We start from the raw sequence: 18,405 nt of genomic DNA on the forward strand, positions 1-18,405 counted from the left end.
GCTGCTTATTGTTTTTGTTTTTGTTTTTTTTTTTAAAAAAAAAAAGAAACTTGAAATCAAATCATTTTACATGGCCTTTCATTTTTGCACTGTAGGATGGAACTGTTTTCTTTGATTCAGAGCAAAAACATGTTTAGCTACTGCCGTGTATGTATTTTTAAATAAAGATTTCTTGATTTAAAAAAAAAGATCATAATTGATAACTAAATGAATATATTTAAACACATAGCATTTAATATGAATGTGATTTGTGACAATTGAGATGTTAATGTTATTAATTACAAGTCAACTGAATCAATGTAAATATAAATGAATATAATTAAAAAACATATTTTTATGTTACACATTTTTTAAAAAAGAAAAAGAATTTTTTGCTCTGCTCTACATGTTTATACAATATTACTATTTCTTAACCCTAGATTACTATCGCTGGATGATTTTCACCCATGCAATTGTACTTACATGATTTGTAAGTATGTTTAAGTAAGTTGTGTTTGCCTCAGTTTTATGGGTCTCTGGGTAGTTTCAGCATCGTCTTTGACGTCCTTGAAGGCATTTCCCTTTTCAAAAACACACTTTTTCCAACAGGCCCATTTTTGGGTGATTTTTCACCTGAATCAACACTAAATAAACCATACAAATAAATCACTGTGGCACCCTCAGAAGGTAACAGCCAAAAGGAAATCTAAAAAGTGTTATAGAGCAAACATGATGATGCTGAAGCCACCCAGGGATCCAAAAGTAAAATTAGTAACACTGCAGATTTTTACCAGATACAATATACACAATTAAAAAAAAAAAAGTGCTGGTCATCAAAATATATAACTTTTTTATTGGGTATATTATATTAGGTATTACTGTAATTTGTAATGTATGGTCATTTTTAGCTTTTAATCAGAACAGTGGCCTATGATAGCCCAAAAACACAAAAACAGCAACACCAACATTCTTATACTAATGTAAATTAAGGTTTTTTTGGTACAGTGTTAGAGAGAGAGAATATAATGTACATACAGTATACACATGCATATAAATGCACATTAAATATGTTTTAATGGACAATGTTCAAAATATACAATCTTTAGTTGTCATATCAAACCTAGCAATGGTCTGAATTATTGGAAGGCAAATGGTATGTAGTGTCATTTTTATATATTTTGATGACAAGTACGTTTTATTGGGTATATTGTATCGGCTCAAAATGACTCAGTGTTGAGCTACTACCCAGCCAACATTTTTATGTGGGGCCCATATGAGTAAAAAGTGGATGAATAATGGGCCCCATTTGGGACTATCAGATGCCACCCATATGAGATTGTCCGCAGGTTCCATGTTGGCCCCAAGCTACCTGCCCATGTGGGTTTAAGGTAGGCTTACACTAAGTTACTGATAGGCCCCAGGTGGGCAAAAGTGAAATGACCCATATTGGTCTTTAAGTCATACTGTATGTGGGTCCTATATGTGGGCCGACATATGGTAACCCATATGGTACCCACATAACTCGTCTCCTTCTATCCTATATACACTTTTCCCGCATATGTCCCTTATGGTACACATATGGTCAGCCCACATGGGCTATAAAGGACCATGTTACTAAAACCAGATGGGACCCACACAATTTGCCCAGTTCCAACCAAGGCCCACTTGGTACCCATGCTGCCCCTTTGTAAACCCATATGGGGCCCATATGTACACGTTGGCTGGGTAATTTTAGCTATATGTTCTAGTCTTAAAACAATGATCATTTCTTTCTTTTTTATTGAAATGAAATCATCAAACTTTGAATTCTGAGTAGCCCTCTATCAGACATGACGTCCATGCTAATGTAAGGGATGTGTACCTTTATGTTGGCAGTAACAAAATACAGTTTTAGGCACACATTCATTTTGGGTTAAAGATGGAGAATAAACTGGCTTTTAATGTGAAATTTACAAAACCTTTACACATATGACATATTCCCTGAAAATAAATATTATACATTGCTTGTCATTTCCATGGCGTAACGTGTGAATGCAGATTTGACTGGACTCACCTTTATCTCATAGTAAATATGCTGACCATTATCGTTGGTCAGTATTTGACAGCACTCAAATGTCACAGGAGACTGAAAGATAGTCAGATTCACCGCAGAGTTCAGAAAGAAGAGGAGAGCGGGAAAGTAAATAATATTTTCTGGCACAAAACCACAACTTTAATCTCTGATTTTCTTTTCCGCTGGTCGCCCCACACTCCATCATTATAATGAGGAAGGCTCAATTAGACAGGGTTTACAATGGGAGCTTTAAATGTCACAGAGCAGGTCCTGACATTTCTCTGTTTGATATGGAATCAGAAAGTGAGTGGAGCTAAAATGAAATGAAATGAAAAAAATAATCACAACTTGTGAAATAACAAATTTATCCATGTCACAAAGGGAAGGCTGGCGAGACGGCTTTGGAGATGTGGGGACAAACTTTGCAAAGCTTGGCCCTTTTAGATCTCCCTGTAATGAGTCCATTAGCCATAGGTTTGTAATTAGGTACCGATGGCCGGCATGTTTATGAGAACTCTCTAAAAACATACCTTTTAGTGTATTTTGGTAATTAATTGCATCACAAAAATCAAAATGAATGTGCAAACTTGTGTCTCGCGATAACAAGTACTAGCAGAGTCTCGGTGGGGTGGTAAAAAAAAAAAAAGACCTCTATGAGCCTTGAAGCGTGCTTTACAGTCAAGGTGTAAAACCAGGTCCCCCTATTCATGTCTTTGCTGCAGTTCCTAACATTGTTGGTTTTATGCCTCACTGAAATTTTATATAACCATGTCAACTAAGGACAGACTAATAATTTTTTTTCTGAAAACTGCTGCAGCAAATAAAACTGTTTATACAGCGGGTCACAGAGTTTGAGTATGAGGACAGTCAGATGCTTCAGTACGTTTCACAGGCCAAAAACTCTGTGAGATGCGCATCTCGATAGGTTTGTTTCACCTTACTGGTTATGTATTATTATTGGAATTGTGAACGTTGCTTTTGGAACAGAATACTAATCACACATTTCAACATGGTCTCAAATGTTTTCTTTTACATGTTTTACAACAATAATGGGAAAAATAAAATAATGGGGCAAACAAATGGAAAAAAAAGTAGCTTGTCCTTAGCTCATTGGCACTTTCTGACTATGCCCTCTGACTGGTCATGGAAAAGGGTTTTTATTTTACACTCAATTTAATTCCAATCAACCATCCACAATTGTCATCTTTGCTAGTGTAAAATTTAAAAAAAGCATGGATTATGTTCTTTGCACTTTTATAGTGGCACCATTTCTCCAAAAATTAGACCATTACATTTTGCCTTTTCAGAGTTTCTGAGCTCTGTAAATAAGTGGTTTTATTAAAGGGGCCATATTGTGAAAAAATCACTTTATAACAGTTTTGCTACAGTGACATTCCTTAGGCTCATTCAGAGGGCCCAAGTTGAAAAAGTTCTGTTTCCTCCCTCCCTTGCTATTTCACATTTTGTAAAAACGTCAGCTCCAAATGGGCAAGTTGGATTTTTCTCATCTTATGAGTCATAAAGGGGGAAACTCCTCCTCCTGACAATCCCGGCTCCTCCTACCCTACATATGAACGTGAGCTCCTCCCTCTCAAACCACCTCACAGGTAAAACAAACATACAAAAAGCAGGTTGATATTACAGTTAATATCACAATGAATATATTTACCTTCAATACATTATATAAATAATCCAGTATATTGATAAACAGAAGAACGCTCACAATCAGTTTCACTTTTAGTAGCCGTATTACCATCTTTATCCTTTATGGGAGGATCTGACGTGTTTGTGACCCAATGCGACACAGCAATTGGACAAAACAATAGACTATTGTCTTAAATGGACTATTCCTGTGGTCAGAAGAGGTGAGCAGGAGAAGAAAGTGGCGCAGCATCTCATGTGAGCGTTTAAAACAGCTGACTCAGCTGATAGTTGAGAGTTTACTTCCCTGCGGTGCAGGGCGAGCGCTCACAATCAGTTCCACTTTTAGTATCCATAATAGTGCCTTGTATTGCCTTTGTAGGATGTGACCCAATGCGACACAGTGGTCGGACAAAACAATTGGACAATCATCTTATTTTTGTGGTCAGAAGAGGTGAGGAGGAGAAGGAAGAATGTTAAGGATTTTCTGCTGCTGTTGCTGTGATAAACTCATGCATATGCATGAAAGCCCAAAAAACAGCCTGTTTTTAGGAGCGCACTGAAAGTGACTTTTCAGAGGGCTAAAACTTCAGAAAACAGGCAAGTTTGGGAAAATAAACCTCAACTACTATGTTGTCGGAGTTCTTTGAACAATTGGAGCATACTATTGCACCTTTAAGGATCCATGTTGCATTCCAGAGCAAATGCACAAAATACAATTATCTTGACAATGTTCGTCATTATTGTGATTTATTCAGTTGATCCAGCTTTACATGTTGCTGTTTTGAATTACGCAAATAAGAACATGAATAGAGAACTATTGTCCTACCCTCTCTTTTTTTTTCTTCCTTGTCTCTTTTCCTCTCACACCCTGTATTTCCTGTTGGAGCATCTCACAGTTAGAATCAGAGGGTCACAGAGTCAACGTCAACACATGGTAACATATTGGTTAATTTAGAAAAACTTGTGAACATTAAATACATGTGTTTTAGCTCATGGGAGGAGTCCAGCATACTGAGGTCAAACTTATGCAATCTCATGAATAACATGCAAGCTCCACACAGAAAAGTTACAGTATGTGTGAAAAACAATTGTTAATTTGGCTATACCATATGATTACAAATATTCCCAAGAAATAGAGAAATATCCGTAGTGCCTCCAGGAATGAGGTAGATGAGTGTTATTTAGATACTTCGATATTAAAAGGCCACAAAACTAACCTTTTGGGAGTTATACTGGCAACAGTGATGCACAACTGTCAGTATACGTTTTAGAATTCTTCTTGGAAAGTAGACACTGTAATGTCAGGTTGGCTAGGTTATGAGTTCTTAAACGCAACATGCAGAACTTATAAATAAATCAAAAACAATGGGCGAACTGTGTTTTGTATGGGGTCAAGTTTTTAACAGGACCAAAATATTAAGGAGCAGCACGGTCCCTGGGCTTAAATGACAAAAACATACTGTTTCCGTCCAACTTACAACAAAACAAGTGACCTTACAGTGGATGAATTACCATCCCCTCAGTGCTCCAGCTCTAGTCTAATAAGCACCAGATTGTTCACGAAAACGGGGAGGAGGCGAAAAGATAGAAATCCATTTATAAGTCTGGGCTGTGACTATTTGCATTCACTGAAGGCCCTGAATGTTCTGCAGTGTTCAGACAAATCCCAGACAATCACGCCTGTGTTTGTTCATCATCAGGAAGTTAGAGGACAGATATGAGGAGGAGAAACAGAAGAAGAAGAAGAAGAAGAAGAAGAAGAAAAGGGGAGGTTTGTGAGAGGCAGGGATTACTCATTTCGAGAAAAGAAGTTGCTTCTTAGTGCCAGGGTATTTAGTTAAGCAGATTGTGTCTCCTTTCACCCCCTGATGATCTGTATTGATGGTGGATAGTGATCTGTGGCAGGAGGGACAACAGGATCGAACAAAAAGGTGGGTGTGGCAATGAATGACGAGCACTCAACTGCAAATGGTGTTTTGACCAAGAAAGTGAGTAGGTATTCAACAAACTTTCCTTAAAAGAAAACAAAGGGAACAATCTGACTGATACTTACCAACTTATATAACCATCATGCTTGCATGAAAACATTAAAATAAGAGTCAATGATCTTATTTTGTTTATAATAGGATTAGCCGTGAGTCAGCTAAATGGAAAGTAACTGTAAGTGTGTAGTGACTCAATCAAACAGAGTTATGGCAGCAAAGCCGTCACAGTATCAGTGTGACTGGGGAAGAATTTTAATTGCAATCACTTCGCAGTGAGATTGTCTTTTTCTGTCCTAAAACGAATGTGTAAAGTAAAGTTGAATGTGTATAACCCTGAGCTTTTTCATTGTTGTGTTTCGATCCAACCAAGATGGTAATAAATTATTCTTAAAGCCTCTTTAAAGTTGGTTGAAAATGTCCGATGACAAAATAATCTCATCAACGTTGACACTGCCATGACTAAAAATCATCTCGAACAGTGTTTCTAAAACTTTTTGGGCTCAAGTACCCCCTTCCTCTTACTTTTGAATCAAAGTACCCCCTTTCTCCGAAATCAACATTTTGCTCAGAATTCTGTTAAAAAAAAACAACTATAGAGCATAATGATGGAATGAATGAGTGATAAGACACATTTAAAGAATCTCATTTTGTAAATAAGTAGAATGAAACACATTTATTTCTAGTTTCTTTCAATTCCGGCCATCCCACCTGATGTGGGACCAAAACTGACCTTTGTGTTTTCAGTTCATGTTCTAATCAATCGTCATTTTTGTGTATTTTGTTGTTTGTCTGTTTTTTTTTTTTTTTTTTTATTATTCAGTATATTTTTCTCTTTTGTTGTGTTATTATTGTCTTTTTTGTATGTTGTTCATATTATTCTCTCTCAGTGTGTGCGTTTTTGGTGTCATTTGGTTGTTTCTTATGTCATTTTGTATGTTTCTCTGTTATTTTTGTAGTGATGTTGTGTATTTATCTCTCATTTAGTGTGTCTTTGTTGTCGTTTTGTGTGTCGCTGGTAACATTAAGTATTTTTCTCTCTTAGTGTGTGTGTTTTTGGTGTCATCTTGTGTATTTTGTTGTTGTTTGTCTGTTCTTATTATTCAGCATGTTTCTCTTTCTACACTGACCTAGAAAATAGAACTTAAATGCTTCACAAACATTTTTTGCGGTTGTGTTTTACTGGTGTCCATTTTTGCCACCTAAGAGAAAAAATGTTGCCCCTGTGACTATAAAGTAAACAACAAATATATAGACCCAAATATACAAAGCTTTCTGAAATCATTGTTACCCTTTGGCTAGTGGGAAGTTATACCTATCAGACATATATAATGAAATGGCATCAGTATCAATATATAAACTCGTAAAAAAAACTGTGAAAAATCAAATTAAAAACAAACAATAAATGGAAAAAAAAAAAAAAAAAAAAAAAACTGATTAAAAATCTGACACTCTTCTTTTCCTGTACTAAAGAAATCACTTACAGGATGTGATGGCTTGACATCCCCTTGTTGATTCATTTCTAATCCCACATTAGGAAACACAGTGTACACGTCAGGACTGTTGTTGTGTTACAGAGCTGAACAGTAAACATCGGGCCCCACGACACTCTCCCAGATGACCAATTAAGGATACTTTTTGTTTTGGATGTGCATGATTTCAAGAAGTAAAACACATCAAGCAGTGAAAAAAGAAAAAAATACACATCAGTTTTTTTTAAATGATAATATATATATATTTTTTTTTAACCACATCACATGATTAATGTTTACAGCTGATCATAATTAATTATGTGAAGGTAGCATTACTGAGTTACACAGTTAGCCATGAGTCATTCGAAAGTCAAGCCTCTCCCCTTTGATGCTGCGTTTTAACATTTGCCTCGGCACAATGCACACATTTTTATGGTATCTCAGAGCCATTTCTAGCAAAGAGTGACTTTTTATTAGCTATAACACATCACATATAAGAAAATGATGCTGCGGTCTCAGTGCATCTAGTGCTTAACATTGTGAGACTGCAGCTCATTGTCATTCGCTCATGTGCTATGCAGCGTTCTGTACACAGGCTGCAGGAGGTTTGCTGGAAATGGGAGGAAGGCCTATTAGAGGTAATGAATGGCTGTCAACCACAGGGCACTGCATGTACGAGATGTCATGTAGAACGGGAATTTCCTTTGAAAGGAGACACTTGAACATCTAGTTTAATTATGTGTCTGTCTTGTGTCTCATCTTCTGGTTAATTTTGGGCACAATAAAACACCTTTGAGTGCTCTTAGATTTGTTTTTTTGGACTATACAGTATATCTATTATTTGATACGTAGGCAAGGTAACTGTTATTATTATCAAGCACAATGCTATTCGCAGACGCAAGACAGGAAAGTTTTATGTCATGCACAACCCTCATTTTCCCAAAATGTCATTACTTACTTCGACAAAATCCCAACTTGTTAAACATCTGTTGACCTGCACACTTTTTAAGCAGCTTGAGCAGATCTTATTGGGGAGGTTTGAAGGCAGCCTCCTTGGCATGTTGGCAGCTGAGCTTTTTCTCCGTGTTAACATCATTGAGGGCTTTTGTCTAGTTTTGGCTCAAGGCGTTCAGTTTCTGCACATCCTTGGCAGCCCTATGAAAGACCATAACAGCTCACGATTCACTGGTCACTAATTGGAATGTCACTCTGCAATTCTCAGGGATATGAATCCATGAGACATACATAAGCATAAACACATATTCATGTCATCGTTCACTGTTTAAATGGGATTTTTAAAAAGGAACCTGTAACTGTAATTGATTTTACCAGGTCATTACAAATAAGTTTGAGAGTTAATTATTTTTACATGATTAAACATGAACAATACGGGTAGTTTCACCTGCTGAAATTGCAATCTGTGATTTAGTCAGTGGAAGGAGGGGCTTGATTAAAATGGCAAGCAGCCCACATGTCAGGTGAAAAAAGGATTTTCATTTTAATTCCAATTTAACCTATTGTTTATTAGTATTATTAAACTATTATGGATTTATTATATAATAGTTTTTTGCATGTTTTATTGTTTTGAATTATGCTTATGTTTAATTCAACATAAAATTAGTCATTTGTATGACTTGGTTTTATTTAGATTTAGATTTCCTCTTATCGCGCTAACTTCCGGGATTTAATCAGTGTGTGCTATGCAAGCTTTTGGCGCTAAATCACCATGGTAACTTAGGCTGAACGCATAGGTGTAAAATACTAGGGCGGGGGGGGGGATGGGGGATTGGGTTGTTACAACCCAGCACTGTTCAAACCAAACTAATTTAACCCTCCCAATATTGTTGTCCAAACATAAATTCCAAAACATTTCATTTAAAATGTCCTACGTTGATGTGTGATGTATTTTACAGCCATTTAATGACAAAATACACAACACATTTATAAGCCGCACCCCTTTCCATATGCACACTTGGTAGCTTCCATTACCTACCTTCAGTGCTACTTGCAACCTAGCGTCCAATTTTCAAGCACATACATGTAGAACTCCAGTGCAGAAGCCGCAGAAGTCCTAAAAGATCTGTCCATTGAAGAGAAAGGGCTTTTCACAGAAGTAATTATTCGATTTATTTGTTGAAACATGAAACAAAAAGCAATTCAATTCAACTTTATTTATAAAGCGCCAATTACAACAAGTCACCTCAAAGCACTTTCAAAATATAAATATTGTAATAAAAAGGAAAAAAAAACAACAAATCTACATGAACAAGCATAAGCGACAGTGGGAAGAAAAAAAAACTCCCTTCTAAAAGTTTTTCTTTTAACAGTAAGAAATCTCCAGCAGAACCAGGTTCAGGGGTGGCAGCCTTCTGCTTTGACTGGTTGGGGTTAGTGGACAGGAGGAAGAACAGAACAGGATAGAGAGATAGACCATCAGAGTGTCCCAGATTAGTTGAGCTGTGAACCATTGATCAGGAACTGTCAACTCCAGCTTCAAGACACCTGAAACAGAAAAGAATGAGAAGGGCAAGGAGAAGGCACTGACTGCAGAAAAACATGATACATTATTATCAAGTCAGCCTGCCTTGGCCTTGGGCCTCACTCCCAGTGGCCTAGTCAATACTTATTATAAAGGCGACAAATCTCTTCCTGTTTATTGGTAAGCTAACAGCGACTCCAAGGTCAGTAAATGCGACCATTTACAGACGAGCCCATGTCCGCTCTAACGGTTAAGTTATGTTATGATTCAGTCCTGTTCATGCTGATTGTAAATCATAACAAGCTACATCAGAATTTGAATCTCTTCCCATTTATTGAACCAGTAAATGCGACCGTTTACAGATGAGCCCAAGTCCGCTCTAGCGATGAGATTATGTTATGATTCAGTCCTGGCTGCAGCATTCTGAATTCATGTGGTGTCTTTAAGACAAGCCTGGAGTTATAATAAATGATGAGTTTCATCTGATTTCAATTACAAATAGAGCTGTGTGTCATCCGCATAGCAATGGAAATGTATATTATGTTCTCCAAAAATGTTACCTAGTGGAAGCATGTATAATATAAAAGAGTATTGGTCCTAAAACTGAACCTTGTGGAACTCCATGATTAACTCTGGTGTGCGCTGAGGAGAGATAATTAACATGAACAAAGTGGGTTCTGTCTGATAAGTAGGATTTAAACCAACCTAGCGCTGTTTCTTTTAATCCCAAAAACACTTTCCAGTCTCTTTAGCAATAAATGATGATCCACTGTATTGAAGGCTGCAGTGAAATCTAAGAGTACCAGAATTGAGACGAACCCTCTGTCTGAGGCTAAGAGGAGGTCATTGGTTACATTGGTTACATTGTGCTGTGATGGGCTCTAAACCCAGACTGAAAGCTCCCATATAAATTGTTTCTATGTAGGTGATCGCTTGTTTGACCTGTAATGATTTTTTTTCAAGAATTTTGGAAATAAAAGGGAGATTCCTATAATTCAAGTCACTTGGATCATTGGTTTTTTTTAAGGAGAGGTTTAATTACAGCAGTTTTAAAATAGTTTATTCATTACGCATTATTGTGACAGAAGTGTACATGAGTTCACTAAGATTATTGTACCAATGTTTTTATTAAGATTTTTTATTTGTTCATAATGCTAAAATGGACCAGAATGCAGGAAACTGCATGCATTTTGTTAATTTCTTTCAGCGGGAGGACCCCCAGACCTCCCGGAAGGGAATTAAATCTTAAACCCCCTCAATATTCAAACAAACGGTATGCCCTTTGCTGAACGACTAACCTGGTCAGGACCAGGTTTTGTTCTGTCTAGGATCTGAGCAAGCACTGAGTCCCTCCTGACCAATCAGTTCTCTTAGAAAACGACCTGCCCAATAAAAGGAGGATCAATATGAACATGTCTCTGTGTGGATCTGATGTGACGCTGACATGACAGAAAATATTTAGACATTGATTCAATCCTCTCGTTTACCCATGCAATATAAACATTTTTAATAATTTTATTAATTAATTAAATAATTTATGTTCTCTGTGATGTGGCTGAGAGCCTCAATCCTGCAAGATAATATAAATTACAAATATTGTAATTAATCAATATGAAAGTGCCCGATGTACGCAGACTTTATCAGCTGATTTATTTTACTTATTTCACTTTATCAGTCCATCAGATAAAAATCTCTATGTTTCCTATAGGATGTCATTGGTTATTGAAAGGATTGCATCGATGTCTAAATATTCTCGCCCCCGTCAGATGTTAGATCAGATCCACACAGTGACAAGTTCACACATCACCTTTTATTTGACAGCTCGCTTTCTAAGAGAACTGATTGATCAGGAGGCGTGACTTTATCACTCGCTCGGATCCTAACCAGAGCAAAACCTACTCCCAAACAGGCTAGCCGTTCAGCATAAGTTTCCATGGTGATTCAGTCCAGCACACACTAATTAAATCCTGGAAGTTTGTGCGATAAGAGGTAATCTCGCTTTGTAACACCCCCCTCAAATGAATAACTTATTGTTTTATTAGTATTATTAAATTATAATGGATTTATTATATTGAGCTATTATTCTAAATGTTTTGTTGTTTTGAGTTGTGCTTATTCATTAGGAGTTGTTTGTAGAGTGTTTTGTTTTTGTGTTGTTGTTGTTGTTGTTGTTGTTTTGTCCTAAAATACTCAATTGTTAAGCGTTTGGGCCTGGTCTTCAGAAACATACTTTTATATTTTTAAACCTAGAATGCACAGGGCAAACTTTATTTATTTTTTACAAACCAATTACAGCCATGTTTACAAAAAAGTTCCTAATGAACTGGATGTGGACCAGGAACCTCCATTTGAGGACCATTACTTTTACAGTGTACACTTGAGGCAGAAGTAGCCCAGCTAAAACACCATGTAATTGCTATCCACTGCAGCACTCAGAATTTAAGCATCCTAAATGAGGAGCTGTAAACGTTATGTGATGACATTACGGTGTCAAAAATTCTATTAGAATACTTTACAATTATGACTGTTGCACCATCCAGCCCTTAATAACCAGTGATCTCGCCGAATGCTGATGTGCGGCTTACTGCGTAACTTCGGAACCGTTGCAATTTCAGTTAATCTTTCACGTCTGGATGAATAATTTATAAAGCTTTTTAAATTAAATGACTTTGTACGACTAAAGTCAGAAAAGATCCACTGTTTCAAACCAAACACCTACGCGGCTGAGACAGAAATAAGTCTGTAAAGAAGGGAAAAGGGCTGTTTTGTTGTTATCAGTGATTATCATCTGTCACGTAAGATGACAAGCTGTCTCATTGACAGGGACACATGAACACACAGTTGACAGTTGATGAGTTTTGTCAGAAGTGGTATGGGGAAAAAGCACAGAGAACTAATCTTTATCTGTTGATGTTAAAGTCTTCTAAGTTGTCTGTGTAGATTATGTATACGCGTGTGGTCCTCGTTGTTTCGCTGTCTTGGCTGACTTTGATTGTTCGTCTACTCTTGACCCTGATCTCAGTGCACATTGTAATTGGTGCATCGATTTGACTCACAGTTTGTCAGAGGCATGTGTGTCGCTAGTTTTCCATGTCTGTGGAGACTTTGATCTAATTAGAAGTCTTCATTAGTCAGCTGCAAAGTGCAGTGTCATGCTTAAGGAATGATGCACCAGAACACAATGCAGAGCTTTGTCTGAAGTTGACATACAAGGGGCTGCTTTCTGCTCCCTGTGCACGACTCTGTTGGACAAATAACACAAAATGAAAGAAAGATGGTTCATGCGGTTTGAATGTTTGTCAAAAAAAAAAAAATGTATCTTGTGGTCCTATATCCTACAATTTTGTCCACAAATCAATGGAAGTATTTTACGGTAAATTACAGGAAAAGTGACACAATAGCAACAATAACAGGAACAAAAACAACAACACAACCAACACAGACACCACAGTGACTAACAGCACAGTTGTGATTGTTCCTGTGACGGCCAGCGTTTGTTTGTTTGTGTTTGTGATGTTTAGGGAATATGAAAAAACTAATAAGAAATAAGGCAGATGGAAAAGCACTAAAAATTTATTAATAGATTAATTAGAAAGAAATTAAACAAAACCCTTTTAACCCTTTTAAAAATAGCATTTACTCTGGAAAATAGAACGTAAAACTAATGTGGAGGAGCTACCATTAGTTAGAGTTTACTTCGGACATGAAAAAAAAAATATATATAAAAAAAAAAAAAAAAAAAAAAAATAATAATAATAATAATAATAATAATAATAATAATAATAATAATAATATATAGCGCTTTTGGACACTCAACGTCGCTTTAATCGGGAGTATAAATCAGGGGTCACCAACACAGTGCCCGCGGGCACCAGGTAACCCACATGGACCATGTGAGTGGCCGTCAGGAGCGCTAGTCACCAATGAGCTCCATCTAAAATCTGATTTACTTAGTAAAGTTAAATACTGCTGCACGTGATAAAGTTCAAGTACTACATTTACCATCTTTAAATGTTTATTTTCACTGAAAAATTGTGACAAACATTTTTAAATGCTGCAAATTTGGTGTATAGATTGTGGTTTGTTATATATAATAATGTGATATAAATAAAATATATATATATAAAAGATATGCAAGGTGGATTTTACAAGTGTTGAAATGCTTGACTGAGAACACCCTTCATTCTTATGGTTAGGGGAGCTCTGCAATGATTGGCTCACCTCAGTAACAGGGGGTCACCTTTGTGCCGGGGGCCTAGCCTCAGTGCAAGGGCCCGCCTGAGTGACTGGGGGTCATCCCCTAGCGACTTAGAAAGATTAAAAAAATAAATAAATAATTGGCAAAATTGCCAATCCACCCTGTGTTGGTGACTGTTTTTTATGGATATATATTTAGTTTGAATTTGTAGCAAACAGATTTATGGAGTCTTTTGAGCCTTTAGTAAAAGTTGAAAAAGAGGCCCCTCCAGCTGCGTTGCAGCAGTTGCTGGATGCTCATTGGCACAATGCACATAGGTTATTTTGTGTATTTACCTGACAAGTATTTATATATATATATTTATATTCACACACTCGTTAAATTATAAACCACATTTTAAAGTGCTTTTTGAAAACAAAATAGGTGTCTCTGAAATGAAATGTCCTTGACATGAAGCGTAGTCACAGGGTTGAAAATGAACCAGGAAATTTTGATAACTGAGGGAACTCAGGATGGTATGGCAGCATATTCCCAATTCATGGTTTTATTTGAAAGGAATGTTTGAAGTTTTCCGATTGAAGAGTACAAAATAAAAAATAAAAAACAGCCTTTAGCAATACATTTCAAAGAGTTACATTATACTTTTATTCTTTGAACATTTCCTAGACTTTGCACTTTTTTTCATTTAGATCAGTAAAAAAGCAACAAATATATATTTATATATATTTTTATTTTTTTTTAGGTAATAAAACACTGGTTCCACTGCACATTTTTGTAAACACAGCTTGAACGTTTATTTTATGCACTTTTACTATGAATTAATGATGCGGTATTATGCTATTTTTTGGCCATCTCAATTTGTTCTAAAAACCCCAACTACATAGTATTTGAGGTTTATTTTCCCAAACTCACCTGTTTTCCAGAGATTTTTTGTCCTCTGAAAAGAGACTTTCTGAGCAGCTCTAAAAATGGGCTGTTTAGAGGCCTACTTATGCATATTCATTGATCAGTGATCACCAAAACAATATTCTTTTGTGATCCACACACTGTTGTTATTGTTTTCAACCAAAAAACTGCTCATTACAGTAAAACACATGGATATATCGGCGGCTATTGTGATTGTAAGTCAGACAAACACTGTTTCATTGTGTGTATGCGGTGGCAACAGCAGCAGCAGAGGTGTCAGATATTTTCAGAATCAGACTCACTCACCAGAACTGCTTCATTGCTTTCTTCTCCTCCTCTCCTCTCCTAACCACAGGGTTAGGGTTAGGGTCATTTAAAGTAATAATCATTTGTTTTATCCAACCGCTGCATCACATTGGGCCACAAACACGTCAGATCAAGTCGATACAAGATAATATAACGGGTACTAAAAATGGAACTGCTCCAGAGGAGGATTTTCCACTAGGTGGCATCAGGTCGTGGGGAAAATCCAACTCGCCCATTTGGAGCTGACTTCGTGCAAAATGTGGAATAATAAGGGAGGGAGGAAACAGAACTTAAAAAAAACTAACAACAATTTGTTGTGGTTGAGACTGCCCTATTCAAATGAACATTTTGCTTGTTCAACATGGAGAGGGGAGTGCAGAGAAGCACAAAATGACAATTGAAGAAGTTAAATTGGAAGCAGGTGGACTTCTCTGTCTGCTGCACAAACATTTAATAATGTAGAAAACAAAATAAACAAAAAAAAAAAAACAACTTTAGAACCTAATGATATTTTCCCCCCTAATTTAAAGTGGCTGTTCCATCAGGTCCTGTAACTTTGCTTTTATCAGTAAATTAAAAAAAAAAGGCAGATTTGGACAGATTTGGACAATGTTTATGCCATTGATCTGTGTTAATGCAGCAACACAGTCTGACAATCGGTCGATCAGCACCATTTGAAGATGATCTACTGAGCATGATCCAGCAGGTCTGAGCTCCTTAGTAGCGTTCAGCTGATTCTGGCCTGATGCTCCTGACCTCAACGCGACACAAGACTTTTACAGTCAAAACATGGAGAGAAAGACACAGGAGCTCCCTGAGCGGTGCGTCCGGATCGACATCCATGGATTTCCGTGCACAGCATCCTCTGCACCGCAGCCACACCAGACTCCACACCGCCTCGGGTGTCCAGCTTTTTCTCTCTCACACACACACACACACACACTTGTTTTTACAAATATTTTATTTAAATTATTTACGTATACTAGAAAAGTTATAGATCTTGTTTTTCATCTCTGCTGTGTTTTGTGTGAACATTTACTGCAGCTGAACTGTGCGTGTGTGTTTGCACCTGCTTGTCAGTCGTACTATTTTCCGGTGCTAAAACAATCACTGCAAACACTTCCAGGTTTGATTAATTGCAATGCACCCACTGCAATAATTTATTTGCTTTTCCTCCCCCTATTTTTTTGCACCCCTTATGAGATCTGCCTACTATACATATTCATCAGAAGTAAACGCACTAAATGGATTGTGGACGCCTAGTGACGTGCACGTGGAGTGACGTTTACACACATTTTAATACCCCTAAAACTTTAGTGAATCTGCCCCTGGATGCGCTATTTCCTTACCAGCTATGGCGATTATACTATGATCAGTGTGAATGTAGATGTGGTTTAGGCCACCCTATTGAAATCAACATTTTGCACATGTAAAGTGTTCAACATGCTGAATGGGAGAAAGAACAAAGCTAAATTCAAAGCTGTTAAATTGGAGGCGATAGTGCAATTGCACAAACACTCGTTTATTTTGAGGAATACACTGCATTTATTCAATTGTGTAGGCTACAAAATAAACATACTGTAAATGTAAGTGCTGTTACTTGAATGAATGTAGAATTGCAATGCTATTTTTTTTTTACATTTTTTTAAGTTATTGTCGCCTATCAGCATTTTAGAAACAGAACTGAATTAATTAATTAATTTTTTTTTTTTTTTTCCAGAGAACATGAATATACCCAGAATATCAACTTTGGAAGCAGCACTGGAAAATGAAGAACAAGCAGACATGAACCAGTGAAACCACCATCTTCTATGGAAATGTATGGATGGAGTGGAAAATGTCTCAGACAACTTTTTTGGCTGTGGTGACTTTTCTTTCTGTGATTCCTGGAGGGATGCTGAATGAGTCGAGAAGCACTAAGGGTTTGGAGGCCCAACATTTGGCCCTGGGGTCTACTTATCTGCACCGCCGCCTGAAGAGAGGCTGGATTTGGAAACAATTGTTTGTCCCCGAGGAAGATCCTACTCCTCGGGTTATTGGCCAGGTACCGCTTCAGCACAGAATGTCTGCCATGTCCTTGATGTTGAAAAAAAATGCATGTTTCAATCCAACCTTTATCTATTATTTTCTATTACAGCTTAAATCAGACTCTGACCAAGGCGAGCGTTCTATCAAGTACTTATTATCAGGAGAAGGTGCCGGAGATGTGTTTGAGATCGATGAGTATTCAGGGGAGATCCGAACACTAAAGAAACTGGATCGTGAGGAAAAGTCCTTCTATGTTCTTCAAGCCCAGGCTATCAGCAGAAGGTCTAATGAGCCAGTAGAGCCAGAGTCGGAGTTTATCATCAAAGTGCAGGACATCAACGACAACGTCCCCCAGTTTCAGAATGAGCCGTATGTGTCCAGCATCCCAGAGATGTGTCCAATCGGTATGTTTCACAAAATTAATATGCACTTTAGCACAGCCATTTGTAGCTTTGTTGAGACCTGATGCAAAATGCTATTTAGGGGATGGGTTGGGGTCAACTATAATTGTAATAATTATTATTACTAATAATAATTATTAGTAATAATTGATAATCAATTACATGCATGGTGTAATTTTAAAAAATCTGACGCTGTCGTATTCATAATTACATTGTAATTGAGTTCAGATAATTGACTTTGTAATTGTAATTGCCATGAAAATTGTCAAATATAATTGAACTCAAAACTGGGGAACCATGTTATAGTTCTATGTACAGTTCTACACATATGTAGTTAACTATCAATAAAATATGTTTCATTCCAAGCTTTCCCACATTTTACCATTAAAAATCTAGGGCTATACTGACACAAAAAAGGCTCAGATGCCTACATCAAAAATTTAAAAAACTATATTTTCATTGATTAGGAAGCCTAACAAGGTAACCAATAGATGGGGAAAAAATTAGATGATAGATATTTGTTTTAGTGTTTTTTACAGCTGGTTTAGGACTCGTTATCATAAGAGTTGCTAACAGAAAGCTAATACAAGAGGAATGATAACTTTTATTAGATTGGAAAAAACGCTGCTCACTCTAATTGTAACTGAATTGCAATTGAACATGGGTAATTGAAAACATAAATGTAACTGAAAAAGGGAATTGACCCCAACACTGTTTAAGGGGTCCTCCAGTCTGCGGAACTATGGGCGGAGATATTCCCATTCCATGAAATAGTCCACAAACTGCTGAATGATCTGTAACCAACAATCATTCAATCAAACCTGCCGACTGATGTCATTTTTTCAGTCCAAAAATGTTCACTTAATAATTCCTCAAAAACATTGGGGCTCCATAATGGGCCATGCAGCTCCAATGCAATTGTATAATCCGCCTACAGCCAGAAACACCTATATGCAC

General features: G+C 37.0%; 1 protein-coding gene across 4 annotated transcripts in view; it reads left to right on the top strand.

The window, feature by feature from the left end:
• Positions 1–5,347: 5,347 nt before the first annotated feature.
• Positions 5,348–18,405, top strand: part of cdh19 (cadherin 19, type 2) — a 35,483-nt gene continuing 22,425 nt past the window's right edge. For 2 of the 4 annotated variants that reach the window (XM_028434583.1, XM_028434582.1), the window contains exons 1-3: positions 5,349–5,607; positions 16,740–17,063; positions 17,157–17,451. In XM_028434583.1, coding sequence (XP_028290384.1) covers positions 16,845–17,063; positions 17,157–17,451 — 514 coding nt within the window. In that variant the 5' untranslated portion in view covers positions 5,349–5,607; positions 16,740–16,844. Of the gene's footprint in view, positions 5,608–16,739; positions 17,064–17,156; positions 17,452–18,405 lie in introns of all 4 variants that reach the window. The other 2 variants (XM_028434581.1, XM_028434580.1) reach the window with 2 other exon arrangements.

The sequence above is a fragment of the Gouania willdenowi genome, chromosome 20, assembly GCF_900634775.1.
Source record: "Gouania willdenowi chromosome 20, fGouWil2.1, whole genome shotgun sequence".
Lineage (NCBI taxonomy): Eukaryota > Metazoa > Chordata > Actinopteri > Blenniiformes > Gobiesocidae > Gouania > Gouania willdenowi.